We start from the raw sequence: 24,020 nt of genomic DNA, 5'->3' as shown, positions 1-24,020 counted from the left end.
TGCGCTATTAGATTGCGTCCAGTACAGCAGATGGCACGAGCACGTGCGGCGCTCAGCTTAGGCTCTCGGAGGCAGCTGAGTTGGAAATCCCGACGGAAGGCACCCACAAGCTCCCACTCTGCGCTGGCCCACCCGCGTGCACGCCCACCCCCCACGCGCGTCCCGTTCGCCCTGGCTCAGAAGCGCACAGATGTTTACTGCTTAGAGCCGGTACCGCTGGGGAGATCGAGCGACGTGCGCGGCGCACAGTGAGGCGCCGGCAGGGCTCTGGGCTCCCGGTCGGGGGTTCGAGCGGCCAAGGGATGGGGGTGGGGGCGGGGAGAGTGGGGGAAGGGCGAAAGACTGCGGAGAGGAGGGGGAGTGGGTGGACTAATGATGAAAAAGTCTCCTCCATCCCAGCTCCTTAATTAAATGCATGGAAAGAACCGAGGCGAGCACATCTGGTTTCAATCTGCAGCCCTTTGATGGCATCAAATGTTCTTTTCCCAGATCAGGGCTGGAAGTTCTGGGCTAACCATGGCCGTTTGGAGCCCAGAAACCATTTACACACACTCATACCCTTCTTTCTCTCCAATCGAGCCTCTTGGCTATAGGACGAAAAAAAAAGTCTAGCAATCAAGGGAGTGCGGGAGTACGGATGCGTGTGTGTGTGTGTGCGCGCGCGTTTAAAGAACATAAAACGCCACAAATAAGCACTTAATATTTTACTTAGTCGTCATATAGTAACTCATTTCTAATGAGACTGTTAAAGCTGTTACCACATTCCAACAGGTCATGAAAAAACTGCTCAGCACCTCTGTCTTCTGTCAAGTTAGGGCTCCGCAGACGGACGACAGAGGATTATCCGTAGACTTAGATGGGGGTTCCTCCGCCCCTCTCTGTCCTCCCGCCGCCACAGCCAGGCTGGACGCAGAACCGCACGGAAGCCTCCTCAACTCTTGTCTCTGGGAGTGCTCCTGCCTGCTCCAAGGAATCTGGGCAGTGGGACCCTCTGGGTTTAGCGTCCTCGCCTGGGGAAGCAACCTTGGCCGTACCATAGAAGTTACAAAATTGGCGGGGGTAGGGAGAAAGATTATAATATATTTTTGGAGTCCTTTCCTCCAGTTTAATAAACACGTACTTTTCTCATTGCCCTAGCCCTGGTATTCCTAATGGCGGGGAAAGCCTCAAATAAACTCGGTGCCCTCTAGATCTCCCCAACCTGCCTTTAGTCCTTGCGAGAGGCGTGAGAGAGCTTCCCATTATCATCCCTCTTGTTATTTTTATTACATTATTTAATAGGCTCCCTCCACGGAACCAAAAATAGCCTTAATATGCTTACTTTCTCCCTGTACTCCGCCCAAAACTGTTAGAACAGCAGAAAATGTTGTTTTTTTTTTTGGTGGGTGGCGGGGGGAAGGCAGAAGGAGAAGAAAATTTGATTGTGATGGTGGTGGATTTTTTCCAAATTTCCCCACAGCTGTTATCAAAACATGCAAATGAGATTTTCCAACAGGATCTTAAACAAATCTGGAGGAGTTAATGCCGAAGCAAAATAATCAGCACGTTTGAAGTGACTGTGAGTTTCAGTTTGTCTTTTCTCCCCGTGATATTATTGCAGGGGAATGATAATTAGACCTTTAGAAATCCGAAGGGGCTCTCTTGCTCTCTTCCCGCTCTCATTTCTCTTCTCTCGTTCTCTCTCTCTCTCTCCCTTCCTCCCTCCCTCCCTCTCTCCCTCCCTCTCTCTTGCTCCCTCCCTCTCCCTTTCTCTCTAACTCTGATGTTGGCAAAGGGGGTTTTCTTAATCAGACTGTTTTTTGGTCCCAGGGAAAGAAGGAAGAAGGAGATTGTGATGGAGAAAGGGGGTCTGTGAAACGTCAGGCACGGCACAAAGGCTTTGCCACGTAATTACAGGCTCCTATTAAGTAGAGATCTGCCCTCCCAGGGGTCTCCAATTTTCTTGTATTCCCTACAAAGCCTCCTCTGCATGCCAGTTTGTGCCTTTTGAAGTGCCAGAGTGCTTCTTGATCCAACTGAGAAGGAAAAAGGAGCCCAGCAAGAAGAGGGGGAGAGAGAGAAGGGAAAGGGGGGAACCCACCAGCACCCTCCGTCGGACTCTTGAAGCCTTTTTTTTTTTAATTCTTAATTTTTTTTTTTTTTTACTCTTTACAAAAAGTAAAGTGAGAATCCTGCTCTCTAATACATCTGCAAGACATCACCCTCTCCTCCTGAAACTTTAGTCACTCCTGAGAATCCACAGGAGTGCAGAGAGGGGGGAACACGTTTTCTTGAAGATGTTTTAAAGCTGGAACAAGCCTTCTTCTGTTGGTGCTTGAACTCTTGCCTGGGAATAACTTTTTTAACCTTTAAAAAAACCATTCACTTTGATTCTTCTCTCCCACCCCTTCTTCTCTCTTCTTCTGTTTGCCTAACTCCCCCGCCCTGCTGGCCTCCGCTTTCCTCTCTCCCCCTTATTATTATTTTTAGTCTGTGTGTGTGGACACTTTTGGAGAGTTGGAAGGGATTTTTTTTCTCCTGACTTGAACATAGGGTGACTTTTTAATATTGTATTTTAGTGTGGATTATCTCTTTGGACCGCGCCGGATTTGGCCTCAGGAAAGCAACCAAGGCTGCGGAAGGCGGCTGGTGCAGAACGCTCTGCTCTACAGAAGGGGGTCCCCCGCCCTCTTTTCCACTTTTTTTTTTCTTTGGCCTTCCTCTCCTTCCCTCCCTCTTCCTCTCTCTCTCTCTCTGTCTCTCTCTCTCTCTCTCCACTACCCCCCTCTTTCTTTCCCACTCGGCTCCTCTCCCCCCTCGCGCCCACAGCGTTTGGTGTTGATTCGAGCGGGAAGAGGGGGGTGGGTGGGATCGGTGGGGGAGACCATGACCTCCAGCTACGGGCACGTTCTGGAGCGGCAACCGGCGCTGGGCGGCCGCTTGGACAGCCCGGGCAACCTCGACACCCTGCAGGCGAAAAAGAACTTCTCCGTTAGTCACCTGCTAGACCTGGAGGAAGCCGGGGACATGGTGGCGGCACAGGCGGACGAGAACGTGGGCGAGGCTGGCCGGAGCCTGCTGGAGTCGCCGGGACTCACCAGCGGCAGCGACACCCCGCAGCAGGACAGTGAGTGAGGGGCGCATGCCCACGGGGGTGTGTGCCCGGGACAGAGGGCGGGGACCGGTGTAGGGCAGCTAGAGCCCGTCCGGGGCCAGAAAGACAAGGTCTTGGGACCAGGAGAAGTGGTGGCAGACTTCAAAGGAAGGGCCAGTCACAGGGGAAACCAGATGAGAAAAGCGGGTCTCGGCCGAGGGCATAGCCAAGGAGGACTCTGGAGAGAGGCTCCAAGGTCCGGGGACACTCCGAGGCCCTGCGGTCTCAGGCAGGGACTCTGTCCGCGGCGGACTCTCTTTACTTCGGCCAGGCACCGGCTCGGTTCATCCCGCACGCGGGGCGGCGGGGCTGGGCTGGGAAAAGGTCTTAGCGGGGTGCAGACTCAGAGAGCCAGCGCTGTTTGGGAAAGCAGCGGGTTAAAGATGCTGAGTCGGGTTGGAAGGGCTTCTCTCGGGCAGCGTATGACGGCTTGAGGGAGGGCACCAGGCACAGGGAGCAGGACTTGGCGCTGCTCAGGCTGCACACTCCACGCGGGCACCGTAAGGCCAGGCGCGACCGGGAGGCCGCGAGAGAACGCCCGGCCCGAGACGCTGGAGCCGCCCTCTGCCCCCTGCTGTTGCCTCTACCGCAAATGGGTTTGAGACTGGCAGAGTCAAAAGCCCGGCTGACTCGGGAAAACTCAGGCCAAGCAAAGGGAATGTCCTTTACGGGTGAAACCTGAAATCCAGCCCCGCACGATCCCGCACAGGCGAGCTGCATCCGGGAGGCGCGGGCTTCAGTGCGGAGGCCAGTGTCACCTTAGAGGAGCTCTGGCTATTGGCTTTTAAACGTCCAGAAAAGTCCAGTTTCCCTTCCCCATCCTCACCGACCAACCTGGAGACCCATGAAAATCTCGTTTTGCTAGTGCCTTAAAAAGAGACTGCAATTGTATCCCCATGTCCCCAAGTCTGTAACAGACCCGTCACCCTGTTCATCCCAGGTGACATGTGGCCAGATATGTACAGATAGTCCCTCTTCTCCTCGAGGTTGCAAGAGTTTGAACTTAGCTGTAAGTTCTCAAATGAGGCTGGTCGCTTTCTATGTCAGTAGTTGCTGGTTACTATTTTGTCTTCAAATTTGGAAATTGTGGAACCAGGGGGCCCGCCAGCATTCTATGATTTTCACAAAATATTGCCTATTTCAGACTCTCAAAGAATAGACGTACAAATCAAACTGCACATAGAAACAATTGGAAACAGGGCCCGGGCACAGTGGTGGCCCCGCGGGCCACGCTAAAGCAAGCCGCAGAGAGAGCCTCTGGTGTGCTCAGGGCGCCTGGTCTTCACCCTGCTTCCTTAGTTCCGGCCTGGGCACCCCTGGGTGTTTTTAGCTAAAAGCGGCCTAGGGCCGATCCTCCCAATGCACTAGCAGACTGCTACAGGAACTGAATGAGGAAGTCTGGCCTGGACACCAGAGAAAGGTGGCCAGCTCTGAGGAATGAAGAACCAGGTGTCCCCAAGTTCCGCATAAAGAGCTAGGCGCAGAGACAGAGACGTTCTGTTTAGGGTTTGGGTGCTTGAGAGGCTGCACCTGCAGCCTTACTTAAGTGTTTGCATAGATACTCTTAGTTCTAACAAAATGCACCGAGAAATACTATGATTGTTTTTAAACGTTTTACTAAGGAAAATGAAAAATGAAAAAGGTAGAGAGATTCCAGGCGTGGTGGATCACGCCTGTAATCCTAGCACTTTGGGAGGCCGAGGCGGGCAGATCACGAGGTCAGGAGTTCGAGACCAGCCTGACCAACGTAGTGAAACCCCTCTCTCCTAAAAATACAAAAATTAGCCGGACGTAGTGCCAAGTGCCTGTAATCCCAGTTACTCAGCAGGCTGAGGCAGGAGAATCGGTTAAACCCGAGAAGCGGAGGTTGCAGTGAGCCGAGATCGTGCCACTGCACTCCAGCCCGGATGACAGAGTGAGGCTCCGTCTCAAAAAAAAAAAAAAAAAAAAGTAGGGAGAACAGCATTTGGTGTAGACCCTAGCTTCACCAATTCTGCACGTCCAGTCGTTTCTGTTTTGCCAGGACGACTTATTAATTGCAACGTTTACCACTGTTCGGATACTAGAGGCTGGACCCACAACAGAAAACAGGACCACGAAGAAACTTCTGCTTAGAAGACCAGAGTGGGGCAGGAGAGACTAGATGCTGCTTTGCCCTATGAGGAGGCTGGAGGATGAGAAAACCAGGGCCAAGGCCAGCGGCCTCGGCCAGCCTGGGGAACAAGCCAGCCGTGGTGGCCCTCAGATACTGCAGGGGAAGAGGGATGCAAATTGTACCGGTTGTTTGTTTGGCTCTGAGTGGACGCCACTCCCGAGAAGGGAGCTCGGGATTCCTCGTGGCCTTAGAGTGGGTATGAAGCCGGGCTGGCCAGAGGAAGCTAGCTATGGAGCGCCCCCGAGCAGATTCGGAGGCGACGCGCGGTGGCTGGGAGGCTGCTCTGGACAGGGGACTGGCTCCTGTGAGACCTGAGCCTGGCGTCTCAGAGGCCCTGTGGAGCACGTGGCGTCCTCAGAAGCTCAGCATCCCAGGCCGAGTTGGGGACTGTATGTCCCGGGAGAAGGGGAGAAGACTCTAGAAACTCGCCCACGTGATACTCGGGCTCATCTCAGAGTTACAATGACTAGAGAGGCCTTGTGGGGAGAAGACCCAGAAAGGAAACTGAGGCTCAGAAAGAGGATGCTCTGCGGAAGCATGATCAAGAGACAGCTTCCGGAGGAGGCCGCAGAAGGCAGAGCGAGGTGATGGGGACGAAGTGACACGCACCTGGAGCTAGGAAAGTAGCCGAGAAACACACACGCGTGCGCGCGCACACACACACACACACCCCATGCCTTGCTTCCTAGAGAGATGAGGGTAGTGTTCTAACGAATACTTTGTTGCTTTTATAAGCACTTTTCTCAACCTCTCTTTTCTCTGCTGGCATGAGAATGGGAGGGCCTGATGAGTCTAGGGTAGCAAGCGTCCAGGGGAACCCGCATCCCTAGTTCTTGGGCTCCCATCAAGAGTTGCCAAGAAAGCTGTTGTGAGCTACTTGGAAGTCAGGACTGCTGGGCCTCCAGCCTGCAGTGACAATGAGGCTCAGACTGTGAATCAGGGAAGAGGGGAGTGTCTCGGGAAAGGATGGCTAGAGCAGACTCTCCCCCACCCCCAAAGGGACTCAGGGATGGAACCAGGAGTCTAGCGCTCTTTGTATCCCGCTGGAAGTCTACTCGAGTGGGAAACGACTGTCTCCTGCGGAGAGATGGGGAACATTAAAAAGAAGCCTTTGGCTCTTTTAGCTATATAGAAACAGTCCTTGTCCTTTCTAAATTTTCTCTTCAGCTGAAATTAGCAAAACAAACTCCACTTATACCTTCAATATTAGATTGTTAATTTTGCAAAATTCCTAACTATAACCTGGGCCGAATATAGTTAGAAGGAGTAGGTATTGTCTAAAGTGAGGGCTTCTCCTAGACCCTCCCCACCCGACTCACCATCAGCAATTCTGTCCCTACCCCCACCTTGGTTGATATTCGCTACACAGTCCCCTCTGTAGAATGCTTTCTTTCCCTTTTTACTGAGTCCTCCCAGAGTAGCAAATTCTCAACTTCTGGGCTCAAATACATTAAGTGTTCAAAGAAATAGTTCTTTAACATTGTTTGGGATCCAGTGGCTAATGGGAGAGTGTGGAGTGTGAATGGGGGTGGTGGCAGAACGTGGGTAATCAGGGAGAGGAAAGAGGAATAGGTCATAAAAATAGGCAGACCTACTTCAATGAGGACAGTGCATCCCGCTGTCATTTCTTAATCTGAACTTCTGCAAACTCTTTTTAAAAATGCGCCTGCCTTCCACGTTTCCAACCTCTAAATTAGTGAAAACAGATTGTCCTAATAAGACCTTTTGTTGGAAACACATGTAGTCGTAAAAAGGTAGACGGAAAGTCAATTAGACACGCGCGCACACACGCACACATTCACAAGCCGGTGCTGAGTGTGCACCCGGCGCATCTGGCTCCCGGGCCGCGGCGGGATGCAAATGCAAAACAGCGACGCGGGAAATCGATTTGTCACAAAGGGAAAGGTGTAAACGCAGCGCAAAGGAATTGCTTGCCCAATCTACCAGCCACACTCTCTCGGGACCTTGCCCCGCCAACTTCTCTTCGCCAGAGAAACGCCCAGGAGAGCGGGAACATTTTCTAGGGCGCTCCCAATTTGGAATTCGCATCACAGTAATATCAACTTCTAGTCTCAGCGTTTGCAACAACCCTGGCGCCAGAAATTTTCTTATGCAGCACCATCCTGAGACTCTGGAGCCCGTGCTGGCAGTCTAAATTTGAGCTTCAATTATCTCGTTGAAGAGGGGATCCAATGAAATGTATAGCTTTAAGGTTAGCCTGGAAACTTTTCTCTTTAGAGGAGGTGAAATACAGGATTAAGCGCCTCACTGAGTCCCCAAAGCTGAATGTCAAGGCCAGCCAAGAGGTGGTGATTTCGGTTTATTTTACATGCAGAGATAGGGGCCCGGGTGACCTCCTTCTCTTAGAATTTTTGGGAAATTGACAGTTCAGTGACTCCTACCCACTTTTGGGCGAAGGACGATTTGGAATTTGAAGTGTGGGGAGACAGGCCTGTGAAGTCCGAAGCCCTAGGCTTCGGGTACTCACTGGGGCTCCAGATCCCCCAACTCTGAAATGCAGTGAATACCCACCCCCATGCTTCAGAGCATCTCTCCCATGCGTTAGATGTCGTGCACTCCTGCATTTTGGCTGAGACACCTAACCTCGGTGCACTCAGGTCAGAGTGCCAGGGCTTCAGGCAGACAGCAATGGGTCACACGGGTCCTTATAGTTCCTTCCTTTTCCCAGGAGTGTCATTTTAGATTTTACAACACGAGCGAATAAATCATCTCCAAACCAACAAGATGTCACCTTCAGGCTCCCCGCTGCAAGAAAAAAAAAAAAAAAAAAAAAAAATCCATTCAGAAGCAGTGATGCCTTTCTATTCCACCGACCCAGCTTTGAATGTCTCTCCCAGCCAGGACCCTTTTCCAAGAAATAGCAACTGTAAATTTTCAACCACGACGATCCCTAGACCAGTCTGATTTTTTATTTTAAAAGGCATGTTTATTTTACAATCCCTCTCCTACACACTGTTTCCCGCTCCATCCATCAGCCTACCACACCACCATCGCAGACCCCTAACTCCTGGAAAACCCTCCTCCTTGGCGGAAGCACTAGGGCCCGCAGGTACCGTATTGTTGCAAAGGTCTGTACGTGCCTGTGCCTGCATTGCGACCCCCAGCTCGCCTCCAGTTCCAAGGCCAAGCCCACTTTCAACCGCTCTGGAAATGTGGATTTATTTTTCCCCCCTTTAGAAGAAGCTATAGGAGGAACAACCCTTTGAAATCGGGAGTGTGTTTGTAGAGACGGAGATAAGGATTGCATTTCGCTTATTTTTCTACAGGTGATGGAAGTGTTTTGGGGGTCAGAGTATCCTCTCAAAGAAAAAGTAAAACGTGGGGGCTCGCATTCTCTATCCAAGCCTTTGTAAGTTTAATTAACAGGACCGTTAAAGTATTCCTTAGAGCTACAGATAAAAAATTACAGGCAATGTTTGGATAAGGGGACAACTCTCCGTGTCCAAACATTTAGAGAACTGCCTGTGAGTGCACACCGTTGTAATCTGATTGGGCGCCCTTTGTCGAATTCTGTGTTTTACTTTGATGCCTTTTGAGTACCATTCCCATGTTTGGGTGTCCTTTAACTCCGTTTACAACAATATATTAATAAAGAGGATGCATATGTCAGCGTTATGTATCCACAAGAATTTGGATTCCTTTAAAATCAAACGGCTTGGTGAGCAGGCTAACACTCAAAACCCAAAGTCTCAAACAGCAATAATAATATCAGCAAATGGCTGCCATGCCCCCCTTTTCTCCAAATGCTGTTTATTCTAAAATCAATAAATTAGGAGATACATTGCAGAGAAACAGTCATCAGTGGTTGAGGGTGGGCAGGTTTGTTTTTCAGGTGTAGATGTTCTTGAGTAATACCTCTCCACTGTGGACTAAATATTAGTAGATTGTCGTTGTCATTTTTCTAATTTAGTGCGGCAGCCTCAGGGAAGTACTCATCCAGACAATTATGGGGTATCGATTTTAACTTTAAGACTAAAAAAATACCATATTTCACTTGCCTTGGGATTACTTTTCTTGATAAAAAATATCTGGGAAGACGATTTTAGGGCCATGTTAGCGTAGGGGAGGGGAATAAAGGCACAAATGGTGGTTGGTTAAGGAAATTTTATGAAAGAAAATAAAGAAAACATGTCAGAATAAATCAATCAGATGCACAAGTGAGTTAGAGGAATCTGAGGACAACCAGCATCTTGGGGATTCTTCTGTTCCCGCGGTTCTCAGATATAGGAATAAGGGTCTGAGTTATGCCCAGAATACATTCGTCGGGTACTGGATGTCCCAGTCCCTTAGCTGTGCCACGTAATGAAGAAGCTCTAATTCCCGAGAACTTTGGGGCTTATTTTTACCATCATTGAGTCCGCCCAGGCTCAGCTCTCTTACAAAGGGATAAATCTGAAATTCATGTATTAATTTGAATCCTCAAGATCCGAGTTATGAGAAAGGGCAAGGGCAAGTTTTACTCCTATTTTGTTTACTTTCACCGAGTTACTGTGAAGTGACTGGAAACTTTCTTAACGGGCAGAGAGAGAATACACGGAAACTCGGATGCAGCAATAAAGTTGACATAGGAGTCGGAACAGGGGGCTCTTTTTGGATCTCACCTTTACTGGGGCTTGAGGTTGTGGAATGGGTGGAAGAGTAATTAACTCAATGAAGAATTTTAACGCTGAAAACAGAGCACACAGTATTTTTGGTTATAGTGGTATGGTCTCTGCCTCGGCAAAGAAACAAACACCCCCACCCCATCTTCGCAGTTCTCCTCTCTGCTGCACCGACGCCAGGCGCTGCTTCCCGCGGGGTAAATGAGCGGCGAGCCTGCCCAGACGCATTCCTCCTTGCCTCCTTTCGCCGAAAGGGGGCGCGGTCCTCCCAGGAGGCGCTGGTACCTATCCTGCCTTCAAAAATCTTTGGGCTCCTGCAGGAGAGACAGTCTCTTGAACACAAGTAACAAAACGTGGGAAATAATAGCTTGAAGACACTTCAGGGACTATAGGAATATAAGCTGCACACACATGCATCTTAATGGAAATATGCAGACAGCTGGCAGGAGCATTGGCTGCCTGCCGCTCCTCCTTTCAAATGAGGGTGGTCGGGGTTCCAGGGTGGCAGGAGGGGAGTGGGGCCAGATGACCGTGGATGGAATTGGTGGGTGCTAGGACTGACGCCTGGGTTCCATGGCGGAGGAGAGGGTTTGTCCCCCACGGAGCTGTGTGGACTTTTCTGCATATGTACTTGAGGTCTTTAAAGAAAGAAGGGCAGATCTGAGAAATGGAGAAGTGGCTGGTATTAGTGAGATGTTGAAAAACTGCCACAGAAGGCCTCACAGTGCCTGGAGTGTTAAGACAGAAGGGAAAACCTGGCACCATAGAGTTTGAGGCCCTGGGATCAGGGTAATCTTTCCTCCTCACGAAAGAACAATAACTGCCCCAAATCTTGTGTGAGCCTGCAAGTTGGGTACCTAAAGCCATTTCCAATCTGCAGATCCGACTCCTGGCCTCCACTGATCCTCCATTTTTGGGCAAGAGTTTCAAGAGGCTCACAAGACAGATGAGGATAAATTTTTAACCCCTTCTGTAAATTTAGGGATTTTCGACTTCTTACCACTCCCTGACAATGGGGGTCAACAAATCAAGGCAACGGTGAGAGTAACAAACTGGAATAATGAATATTTTGTCTTCATAGCATAGATGATGGTTAATACATACTTTCCAAGATAATCTGAGCTGGAGTGTTCACTAGAAACAGGAGCACAAGGCCAGAACTGTAAGGGAAATTGCTTTCCCACAAAGGTTTGTCTGAGAATAAGAACATTCACCCCATTCACTTAATTTCTCATCATCAGTCATGTCATTATATTTTCAAGGACCTCACAGTGCTGGAAAGTGGTGTAGTTATAAATAAGCATAAAAACAGATGGGTGATCCCAGTCCTCTAAATATATATGGGGATGCCAAATCTTTTCAAAGAGAATTCATATATACAACTTCAAGGCCAAGGAGCCCAACTCAATCAAAATTTGAGCCAGGATGTGCTAAGTGCAATCAGCTTGAATATGGGCAAAGTGTTAGACCTAGCCAGCACTTCAGATATATACAGAGAACCACATTTTCTCAAGTTTCCATTGTTATTTTCCACACAAACTTAATGTTAGTCTTCAAAGGGATTGTTAGATTTGGTTTGGGCCAGGAGGGTGGTGAGAGTCAGTGCCCCAGGCTCCTGTCCTTGTCTACTCCCCTTTTTTTGGTACTCTCTCTGCTTCAACAGTTTGCCGAAAATCTGTGTTGAAGAGAAAATTGACACCTAGAGGCCACAGAGGTCTCCTAAATGCTGTTTTCTAGGATCCTCAGAAAACAAGAGGACTGTTAAGCTCAATTATATGTAATATACCTGGTATCTTTATGTATTTTTCTTCTCTGCTAATTCATTTTATAATAGCCAAGTTAGAGACTTCTTGGAGATGTAGGTTTTGGGGACTGAATATCATTCTATTTTATTTTCAGCTAACTCATAAATATATGAAGTTGAAAGTTCCCATTGAAGTAGGTATTCAATGTAAACCTTTATACCTGGGCATTTTCACATATCACCATTAATTCAAACTGGGAGGTAACATTAAATAATTATGTACATTGTGACTTTCCATTTTCTACCAGTGCTGCCTCCCTAAATACTGGTCTAGATTCCAGCAGTAGTATACTACTGGGACAGTTGCTAAATTGTTGCCTGTGTTCAGTTAATGCTTACCAAGTGAGAGAATGAGCTCTCCATCCTTGGTGGAACACCTTTCTAATCTAGCCAAAGTACTAGCCACTTTACACTCCCCTTCCCGTTTCGTACCTTTTGCCTAGGAGGTATCTTCTAGGCCCACCGTTTTAACAACCATCTATATACTAACCACTCCCAGTTTACAGCTTCAAGACTCTCCACTGGAGCTGCAATCCATATCTGCAGCCACTTATTTGACATTTCCATTTGAAAATCACAAACGTGCTTCAACTTCAAAATCAACAAAACCTGGAACTAACGAACTTTCTTTCCCCAATCTGATCCTCCTACAGCTTTCCCTGTTTTCCTATAAGGTAACATGTGGATGCAAGACTCAGGCACTTCAGACTCATCCTTGACTCTCCTTCCTTTATGATTCTGTTCCATCCATCCCCAAATCCTATCAAGTTTACCTTCTAAAATAATTTGAATTCATCTACTATTTAAATCTCTATCCTGGCTCACCTGCACTGCCGTACCATCCTCCTAGCCTGTGGAAACTCTCTGCATCCGTACTTGTCCTTGATGTGTTGGTGACAAAGACTGGATATAATAGATCCCTAAAGAATATTTGTTGAATTTCCGAATGACAAATGCTAGTGTATTTTTCTACAAATACATGTAAAAAATCATGTCATGTTCTTTCTTTAGAACTCACAATCACTTTTCATTCTTTACATCAAAAGTGAATTGTTTATCTTGATTTTAAAAATCACTCTTGATAGTCTACCTTCCCATCCCTGCTCTAGCAGCCTGCCTGATACTTCTCTCTCTCTCTCTCTGTCACACACACACACACACACACACACACACAGACACACACACACACACAGATTGTAACTGTTTTCCTATTGTTCCCTAGTATGCTAGCTACTAACTCCTTGTGCTCTAGTCTCCTTTCATGTGCTCTGGTCTCATTTTGGCTTCTCTGACTTCTGATGTGAAGTGTCCTTGCTCTGTGCCTCGTTTTTGCAAATCTTCCCATGCTATCTTCCAAGATTCTGCTCCCATCACACCTCCTTGCGAAACCTTCTCTGACTACTTTATTCTAGACCACATAAATCTCTTTTCTCAAGACTTACTATGGAAATAACAATCAGTGGCTCCACAAGTAGTGCTCAATTGTTTTCTAAATATTTTATGATTATCTAGATTTTTTTAAGATTTAGAGACTTTTGGGGAAAAGGTGTATTCTGCAGTGTACAACACCACTGCAGTAAGCAAATATTTTTTTTTGTACAGAGTACTTCTACTGTTTTTGTAATCCTTTTTTTCTCCCCTCCTCCCCATCTCTGTTTTTGTAATCTTTAGCTGCAAGTAATTTTTTAAATTATAGGAGTAATACCAAAGTGTAACACATGTTTGTTTTTGAAAATGCATTATTGTACATTTAAAAATTGAAACGGGACTATCAAGACACCAATTTTTCACCAGTCTGAGCTAGACACAATTAATATTTTGGTGTTAAAATATTTTCTTTTAAACTTTTTACACAATTGGCATCATATGGCATTAATATTCTTCATTATTGATTTTTCTTTACTCAGTGGAAAAATTTTTAACCCCATTTTCAAAGACTGTGTTTCTCTAAAATTAAAAAACTGCATAAGCATTTAACCCACTTGCTGTGATCAGAAAAATTAAACAAACATGCACCACACTAACAACAGTTCTCCAAGGATTGTGAAAGCTGTGGCATCAGTTAATTCCCAGCTTTCTCAAGTTCCAGTGGGTACATTTTCAGCAGTAAAGTCCTTCAGAGTAAACAGCTTCTTTTCCTTTTTTGCTTGTTCTAGCTGGGAACCTTCCCTAGATATGAGCACGTCTCCTTTTGAAATGGGAAAAGCCTGCGTAATACCTAAAGGACGTTCCTAGACCACAGTTAGAGAACTACTGCTCCAAAAATCAATTTTTACATGATTTGGTAAGGAAGAGCTCACAAAATTAGTGGGGAGAAAATTTTGTAGCAAACTAGAAATTTTCTATTACTCTTGGTCCCTGAATATCGAGTTTTTAAAATTAAATGTCTTAAGGCTCATACATGCTTTTGGAAAGAAAGAAGGAGGAAAATGACACTTATTTCTTTATACCTTTTAGAGGTATAGGCAAGATAGTGACATCTTCCAGGGCATGAGAGTGTGGTTTGACAGAGGAAGAAGCAATTATAAAAAATTAAAGATAGTGCATTTACCCAGACATGAGCATCTACAGCATCTCAGCTTTTTAAAATGTGATAATTTCAGGGAAACAACATATTTTATTATTATGAAGCCTATTTAAAAATTGTTCCCAAGCAAGTGGACATTAAAACATTTGCCTGATGAATACAAATATTTTTTCTAGGGAAAGTATTAACAAGTGATATAAAATCCCATAGAACAGAAATTTTAAATTATGAATTACATATATGTTAATAATTAATCTTTCTCCTCATGAGAAAGGGAGAAGAGAGAGAGTAAACACCATTTTTGAAAACTAAAAACCACACTTGCCTAATAAAAGTTTCTGAAGTTCCCCCACATTGCCTATTTCTAAGAGAGGAAAGAAAGAGAACCACCCAGAGAGCTCTTGGCCTATAACCAGATGTGCTGTTCAACAGCTCTAATCCTCAAGATCAGGGGAAGACCACAGGATGAATCCTCAACACATTTAAGAAATAAAATGTAATTTAGTTCATTAATCATGGAACCAAAATCTGCAGTTTTGCTAGACATATTTCAAAGACTGAATCCCTTCTGACAAGAGAAATAGAAAATAATGTCACTGCACATTTGACTGTTACAGTCTGTTCTTAGCTTTCCTCAGGGAAGAAATTTTTCCTGGTATGATCATGCTTACTCAGAATATATGGACTGCTATTTAAATTTACACCTCCCCTCTCTCTTTTTTTTTTTCTTCACCTCGACATTCTTTTTTTTTCTGGATGGTGAGAATATCTGTTTTCTGAACTGTTTTGAGCTTTTTGATTTGGAGAATCAGAGCTACCTTGAAGGCCAGGAAATCCAATCCATATAGTCCTTGAAATATAATCATTTCAGCTGAATTAATATACTCAGACTGCTGGTTTATTTAGATGACTTACTTTGTCATAAAGAATTAATAAAGTTCTTAATATGAAAGATAAGTTGGGATAAAACATAAAACTTTCACAAACTTTAAGAACATGTGCAAATGCTGCTATGTTCTATAAAGCCAATTTTAAGAAATAAGATAGGGCTAATGTAATTATTTTCATTTTACAGATAGGAAAACTGTGGCTTGGAGCTGCTGTGATCCCACTTTATTTATTTTTCATTATATTCCATGATCTTTGATGTCAATCAAATTCCTCTAGATGCATTATTATCTGCTGAAATCATACTGAGTTAGGAATGAAGAGTCTAGCATGCCATTTCATAACATATTGCCATGCTGCACAGACCTTTTTAAATTCCTCTGGTTCATGTTCTTCATTATAAAATTGGCATGTGACTGCTGCACCTAGCTTCTTCATGCTAACACAGCAGGTCAGAAAGAGATTGTGTTTGTGAAAATATCTGAGAAATAAAGGGCTAAATGTGTGTGAGTTGTCATACTATAAGGGAGTGAATGGAGAATTTTCTAAATTAAGTTGTCAAGTAACAATACAAAAACAAGAATGCATTTTGTTGGATTTACAGCAAGTTCTCAAAATGTGAAATATTTTAAATTTAGATTTAGACACGTTAAGAGTCTTCATGTGTTTTACGTTGGATTCAGAAAATTCTGTGTTAAATTATGGTTCCACCAGTTATTAATACTTGCCAACTGATTTTAGACAAATCTCTGTGTCTCAATTTCCTCATCTATAAAACTGGCACATTAATATTTATCTCACAGGTTTGTTATTTGGAATAATAAAATGATGTAAGCAAAATGCCTAGTACCCTACTCAAATAAATGCTTCATTATAAATTGTTATAAATGCCCTTTAGGGCAAGCATTTATTTGAGTGCCTTCAGTGGGAATGGTAGAAGGGTACTGGGCATTTTGCTTACATTATTTCTCCCCACAGCATCTCTGACTAGTATGACTTATTTCAGGCATGGATATATGTCCACTGTGGCTTCCCAATCAATGTTGGAGGCCATTTAGTGACATTGAAATTAGGAATATTTGCATATTCCAAAAGCCATACTCTTACAGCATGTCACTTATTGAGTCTATTTGTTTTCTATCTACAATTAGAAACTGATGCCTCATAACTTTCAGCGATACTTATAAGGGCACACCATGAGTATCTGGAAGAGCCAGGAGTTTGGCTCAGAAGTTCCTGACTATGGTTATCACCTTTAGGTCACACTTCCTCTCTCAGCGTGCAACAATAACACAGATCATTTTATATTTTTGGATGGCACCAATATTAAAGATTTTACAGGGATTTAAGACGTTACAGTGATTGAAGAAGACAAATCCCTTTCCTCTAGCTTCTGAATTTTATAGAGACTCTATGACATATGCTTGGGACACAAAGTGTTAAGGTTTCTTATTCCAGACCTGACATAGCTAGTAAATTTCTGGAGGCCAACCACGTTAATTTCTCTCTGTCATATAGTGCCTCTAACATAAGACTACCTTACTACTCCACTGAGATTTCTGTGGGTTTACTTAATTTTTTGTACATGAATAATGCTCACCATGTTAACTATAATTATACATAATGTTGCCATTCTTTTGCCAACTTAGATTTCCTAAACCAGTTGAGTAAGATAAACATTCTGTCCTCCATTTGATATGTGACCTGTTTTCATACATATTTTCCTTTGAAATACGATAAGCCTGGAAGACATACAGATGGCACTTCTATATCATGAAACATCCAGGACTCCATTTTTTTGCCAAGCAATCAACAATTAAATCTTTCTGGCATATTTGAGCAATAGATCAGCATGGCTAGCAGTTGTGGTACATGTGGAGAAAACTGGTCACCATGGGTGAGGCACTTTGACAAGTTTATTGCAAGGCTAGTGTGCTTGTGGTCTAGGAAGGTAGCTTAACATGTGCCTTATGCAAGAGAGAAGGGGCAGGTCAGCCCCAACATGCTAAGTGAGTGTTAGGCAAAGATTAGGAGCACAGTTCTCTTGGCAATAGCATTCTGATATATGGAAAAGTGTTTGTGTGTGTATTTGCTAAAAATGCTGTCAATATTTTATCATATTGTGGAGGATCTCTAACTGGGGATGTAGATAACTCTGAGTCTCTGTTCTTTGGAGCACATGAAGCCCTTCCTCATCTAGGAAGATTTTCTTTTGGCCGTTGTTTTTCTTCTTCTGTCTATGTCTCTCCCATATGTGCAGTTCATGTCTAATAATTTAGAGAATAGGGATGAGAGAAATAACAGATTATGAGATTCTTTCTCTAGTGTCCTTATACTCGAATCCTGCATATCTTCAATGTGCGTCTGGTTCACTTGCATCAGAATGAACTGAGGTTTCTCAAAATGCAGATTCTAGGGCCCCACTCATACCCAGTGAATCAGAATCTCCAAAGCATATGCATAGTAAATATCCCGGATGATTTTTATATCCCACAAAGTCTGGAAACACTGATCTAGACAACTTTCTCCCATAGCAATTGGTATTGAATAATATTTTCCTCGTGACATCCACTGTATCCTGTGTGTTCATTGTTATTTAACTCTCCTTAAGTGTCAGTCTCATCTCTTCAAAGGAGTACATACAGCTTTAAAGACAAGGGCAGAGGCAAACAGTTTAAGCCTCAGAGCACGTATCATGGTGCTTTTTATGTTATAGGAGGCTTAACAAACAGTTACTGAATAAACAAATATGTGAACAAACAAGTGAGAAATAAAGAGCACACATATAGCACTTACTAGGCATCTGGCATTTTGTTAAGCACTCCACATAAAACCAAGAAAAACAATGTGAGGCAACTATCAGGGGATGTAAAAATTCTAAGTAAGACTAACTGTTTTATTTTATTTTATTTTTTTGAGATGGAGTCTGGCTCTGTCGCCCAGGCTGTAGTACAGTGGCACAATCTCGGCTCACTGCAAGCTCCACCTCCCAGGTTCACGCCATTCTCCTGCCTCAGCCTCCTGAGTAGCTGGGACTACAGGTGCCCGCCACCATGCCAGGCTAATTTTTTGTATTTTTAGTAGAGACGGGGTTTCACCGTGTTAGCCAGGATGGTCTCGATCTCCTGACCTTGTGATCCGCCCACCTCAGCCTCCCAAAGTGCTAGGATTACAGGCATTTTATTTTATTTTTTGTCATATATTGACAAATTGTGATGGTACATACTAAAGCTGGTTTTAAGTAGTTGTTAGCACTTATTCTAGAAGAAAAAACATGTGTCAAAGAAGTGGCAACCTACCCCATGGATGATGTTTGCAATTTAATTTTGGTTTTAAGTATGTTTTTAAATGAAAGTTTATCTTTATCTTCTTTTCTTACAAAGTTCTTCCTTACTTTCAGACAGTTGATAAAGCACAATAATTCTATTTTGAAATTTTGTTTACTTATCTTTTTTATGGTCTGATAAAGCCAAGTTTTAATTTTCCCTTTTTTCAGATGCTGATTTTTGAAAAGGTTGTGTATGAAATTTCAACATAACCTTTCCAAATGTATCATTTAAAGACAACTGCATTTATTCCACTAGTAGGTTTTGACATATGCTAAAGTTATATCTCAAATATCCCCTTTTAATGTATGTTTCAGGGCTCTTGTCCTAAATGGATTTTCTATTAAATATCAGGCTTTTTTTTTCTAATGAAGTATATATAATTATGAATTGTTGTCCAAAGGATGTATTTGTTCATCTGCCTTGAATGACAGACCAATGAATGAATTAAAAGGAACTACATTTAGGAAAGCAGGATAAGTATGATTTTAGAAAACTTGAAGGAAGAAAACAAGAAAGAGGGGCACTTGTAGAGATGTGAAGGGGCAGAAAGCAGAGGTGAAAGGGTTTCCTGGACCCACATCTGTAGTAGAGACCACTACTGAGTTACAGTTCTCTAAGCCCATCTGGGATCCTTTGGTGACATGAACTTTGCTCTAGTGGTTTATGACATCACTGGAACCCCGTTGGTGGAATTACAACTTCATAATTCACAGTTAGCTCTTGTTTATTTTATATTTAATCATTTGTGGAGCATACTGGCAGCATACTCAGGGGAACTATGTGGTTATGCTCCTGCAGATCTTGTTGTTGCATAATTAAGTACGTCAGAAGTAATTCACCAAGTGTCATAACATCCCATAGTTCAGGCCTTGCAGATGCTGGTGTTGGTTATGATTGTCCTGAAAGTTATCCTGGCTGCATCACCTTCTTAATGAGTTTTCCTTTTGGAGGAACAGTTACCAAAGACAGCTGGGCTTCCTGGTTTAAATAAAATACAATTTTCTGAGTAGCAAGCATAATGCTTCTGTAGAAAGACAACTCCAGAACCATGTAGGAGTGACTTCTATAATGTGACTGTAAAATGTGGTTCTATTCCTGTTAACTCATGGGCATGTAACATGTATCAATGAAACAACAAAGGCAGTTTCTAGGTGAGCGAGGAGACTTTGGATTTGTCTCCATATTTATTTGTGTTTAGCTTTGAAACTCAGAAATGGTTCCACTTAACTTGTGCCTTTGGGTCTCTTAATGGAAGAAGGGAGATAAGGGAAGAAATTAAGACGTACCACAATGGATCAGGTACCGTGCTGGGTAATTTATACTAATTATGTTGTTTAAATTTTCACAATAATGCTGAGTGATAGATATTGCCACCCCCACCTTACCAATAGGGCTTTGAGACTCAGAGGAGTTGGAGCAATGTGCCTGAAGCCTCAAAGTTAGTTACTGACAAACCAGAACTTGTCTTGACCCCTCTGTTCTATTGTATTCCAGTATCTTCTAACTTTTTCTCCAGTGGCTAGAAAATTGGAAGGAAGTGGTTGAGTTGAATGGTTTTTCAGTGGCATTTATTCAGTGGAACATAGAACTCTTGTAACTGTGGTACCTGACTGTGCTAGAATTACAAATTGAAGCATGCAAATAATCCTTCAGAAAATGTTATCTTTGCAAAAAAAAAACCCTCTTGACATCACTAGACATTTAGATGTCAGATAAGCAGCAAAACTGAAGTCAATTACCGGGCTCAGTGAATGTAAATGAAGAAGTGAGTTGGAAGATAGTACTAGAGAAGAAACAGGTGAGCCAGAGAGCGTCCCTGAAGGTGAGGAGTTGATTTTGACCATGGTCCTTCCAACAGTATGGCCTTGAACATGCCACCCAGCCCTTATGAGCTTTAATCAAGGGAAAAATAGAAATATCTTCTTGACAAGTCTATTGAAGATTAAATCAGATATTTATGTTGTCTGTTGCTATGGAAATGAATTTTTATAGCAAAGAATTTAATCTTACTTTAAAGATTCAGACAGTTGTTTCTAATTTGGCTGTTTGGAACAGGAAATTCATTTGTCCAAATGCAATGTTTTAATTTGTGATTAGGTTCCTAGGAAACCTCCAAAAGATTAATGGATGGGTGATACAGTTGAACTGTAGTGTAAAAGGAAGCAGCTAGTGTGTTGCATCCTGGAAGAAATAGATTTGTGGCTCAGAATGAGGAAGAAAGGGATGGCCCTTCTCTCTTTACTGGTATAGGACCAAAATTTAGGCAAAATTTAGAACTAGATGAATTTAATCTCTAGGCAGCATTCTCCAAACCCCTTCTCCCCGACCTCTAATGTCTGAATTCAAGGTTCCTTCTGTGTGCTCTCATGTTCTCAGTCACCCTTGATAGTATTATCACACTGCATGGCTTAAGAATGCCAGTGAGGTTTTGGTGCGTGAGTCACATCCTACTCACTCCTCTTCTCTAGAGTTCCCCGTAAGGAAGATAAACACATAGAACAGTAGCTGAAGAGGAAATAAGGTACTGAATTATCATCATCTAGGCAAACGCTCCATAAACTCTGGGCACCCCATGCCCCCATCTCCTGGGATTTGTTAGTATAAGAAAGTTGGAGGCCTAGGTTTAAATCTGTTATGTTTGTAGAACAGACTTCCCTGCCCATCTCTTTTTCTTTCTCTCATCCATTTTTTTCATACATATTTGGCAAATATGTCTTGAGTACCTACTACGTGCCAGTCATTATGCTAGGTTCTGGGATGCAGCAGTGAATAAAATAGACACTTTGCTTTTTCTCCTGAACCTTATATTCTCCTGGGAAAAAGAGGCAATAAACAAAGAAATGAACACACACCTAGATAAGTCATTCAATTGTGATTAACAAGTTTTATGAAAGAAATGAAACAGGCTATTTGAGCAAGAATATGAAAGAAAAGAAGAAGAGCTAACTATGTAGAGAGCAGGGTGAAAAGCCTTCCAGGCAGAGGAAGTGAACAGCAAGTGCAAAGGCCCTGAGGCAGGAAGAAGCTTGATGTGGCCAAGGAACAGAAAGAAGGTCAATGTGACTGGAAGATAGTAAGTGATGGGACTTTGAGAGATGACAAAGTCAGAGAGGTATGTAGGGGCTAGGTGACAGGGACTTGCAGGTCGCACTGAGGAATTGGGCTTATATTCTAAGTGTGATGACAATGGGAAGCCAGGGGAGAGATTGAAACTGGAGAGTTTTGTAATGTGATTTATGTCTGTAAAAGAACAACCCGGCTGCTTTATGGAGAATGGATATTAGAGGAGGAAGGAGAAGCAGTTGGGAAGTTATTGCAACAGGCCAGATGAGAGATGATGGTGTCTTGAACTGGCTGTATGGGTGAGGATAGAGCAGCAGTGGTAGGCACCCAGAGTGTGACTCCTACAGGGGCTCAGGAGGCTGACGGAGCCAGCGGAGTGTAGCAAATGAAAGAGGAAAAGAGGGGACAATGTCAATGAAGCTGTGCAGCCTACCCTGGAGGACTGACCTAGGACATTCATCTTAGTCTCATCTTTTCTCTGTTTCTGTACCTGGGTTTTCTCTCAGACTTCCAAGCCTTAACATGGTGAGCTCCCTGGAAGCAGCTGCATGGGAGAAGGAGTGGTTGGTTGTGTGCAGTGGGGTATGAAATAGGAGCAATTTATTTTGATTTTGTTATATGAAATGTTAGAGCCTATAATTCAGGTACTGCCTTTAATTTTTCCAGAAAGGAAGGGTTCTGCTTTAAATTCTGCAAAAGCGGCCTCTTTGTAATTCAGCAAAACATCAGAAGGCAGCATTGCTAAAGACTGCAATTCAGATATGTGAAGACTTGTGTAACTGAAATGTCTTCAGAAGTTATTAGTGTTTCGTGGGTCTGAGTCTCTTCTTTTTAGTGTGTATGCATTAATGAAGCCAAATGTCAGAAATCAGTCAGGTCTTTTCTCCAAGCAAAGAATGAAATAGTAACCAAAATTCAGGGGAGCTAAAATCAGAAAATTATACCTACCACCATTTTCTTGGTTAACAAGTATGCATTGTATTTAGCATCATGCCAAGCACTTTGGAGGATATTAATGAGGTGAATGGCATGACCTCTTGCCAATCATCCAGCTGGTGAGATGGATCTAAAATTGTGCCTCACATATTTCATATTCAGCATGATTTTAACAGGTCTGCTCCTGGGGTCATAGATCCTGTTCCTCCTCTTTTCCCTATCACTCAATGGTCCCTCATGCTCTCAGGTGGCACCTGCCTAAAATGTTAATAGCAACCTCAACTCCTTCCTGTCTTTTATTCTATATGCCCATTTCTCAGGCTTATCCTCTTTTTTCCAAGACAGACATTTTATCTCAGAAACTTAATCAGATCTTTTCTTGTAGTTTCTTACAGATGGAACTTACTATGACCCTGAAGTGATTCCAGGCTATGAGAATTTTAAACCCATAAGAAACAACTGGTTGGAAAACTATCAGAATAAACTATTTGTATAGATACATCTTGCTTTTAAAGATTTGGAATCGGCTGGGTGGAATGGCTCATGCCTGTAATCCCAGCACTTTGGGAGGCCAAGGCAAGTAGATAACTAGAGGTTAGGAGTTCAAGACTAGCCTGGCAAACATGGTGAAATCTCATCTGTACTAAAAATACAAAAATTAGCTGGGCTTGGTGGTACACGCCTGTAATCCCAGCTACTCGGGAGGCTGAGGCAGGAGAATCACTTGAACCCGGGAGGCGGAGGTTGCAGTGAGCCAAGATCATGCCACTGCATTCCAGCTTGGACAACAGAGTGAGACTCCATCTCATACACACACAAAAAGATTTGGAATCTCAGATACTTTAAGAATTCTGCAGTTTGTAGCACCATGAAGACAGTTAAGAAATGTCTCACTGTCTCATTTTTCTCAGCATCTTGAGCTTTCCAACATTTTTCATGATTTTAAAAATAATTTGGCAAAGGATAAGTTATAATCAGCATAAACCTAGAGTTATGCCATTGATTAGGTAGACCATGCAGAGAAATTTAGTATTTGAAAAGAAAAACTGAACTTCATGTAAACTGAAGCTTGGAACAAGAAAGACAGTCATCTGACTTCCTAATTACAATTTAGAACCTACCAGTTTTTTAATTTCTTGGCACAGGAAATTTAATCAATATTTTTTCTGATGCTGAAATATTGGTTTTGAACCAGGCCTTATTTGAGGTTTTTCTCTTCTTTTGAGCTTTCACTAATGTCTTTATTAATGACCTGAAATAAGGAACGGAGAAGAAAATTGGGTCAGAATAAGCCAGTTGACACCATTTGTGGCTGGACCCATTATCCTTGCTCACCTCCTGATGCAGGAGGACACCAAGGACTGTGTGAGGTGGGTGAGGCCACAGCCTGGGAAGTCTTGTCAAAGGGTGATTCAAGTGTGGGCTAGCAGCTGACTCAGGAACAACCCGGCAGTGCTCTGAAGGCTGACTCAAGCTAGGGGATTTGTTAGACCATCTGCAAGACACATTGAGAGGGAAAATGATTTGGGAATGAAAGTGCTGTCATCCAAACTTGAAAGTTTA

The 24,020-nt window shown here is 43.7% G+C and overlaps 1 protein-coding gene across 2 annotated transcripts in view; it reads left to right on the top strand.

Annotated features, from left to right (window-relative positions):
* Positions 1 to 2,105: 2,105 nt before the first annotated feature.
* PRRX1 (paired related homeobox 1) overlaps positions 2,106 to 24,020 on the top strand; it is a 73,849-nt gene continuing 51,934 nt past the window's right edge. The window contains exon 1 of one of the 2 annotated variants that reach the window (XM_032161014.2): positions 2,106 to 3,106. In XM_032161014.2, coding sequence (XP_032016905.1) covers positions 2,866 to 3,106 — 241 coding nt within the window. In that variant the 5' untranslated portion in view covers positions 2,106 to 2,865. The remainder of the gene's footprint in view (positions 3,107 to 24,020) is intronic. The other variant, XM_058442828.1, reaches the window with a different exon arrangement.

This window comes from Hylobates moloch, unplaced genomic scaffold (assembly GCF_009828535.3).
Source record: "Hylobates moloch isolate HMO894 unplaced genomic scaffold, HMol_V3 SCAFFOLD_8, whole genome shotgun sequence".
Classification (NCBI taxonomy): Eukaryota; Metazoa; Chordata; class Mammalia; order Primates; family Hylobatidae; genus Hylobates; species Hylobates moloch.
The sequence above is the reverse complement of the archived record's forward strand: the minus strand, read 5'-3'. Positions and strand labels throughout refer to the sequence as shown.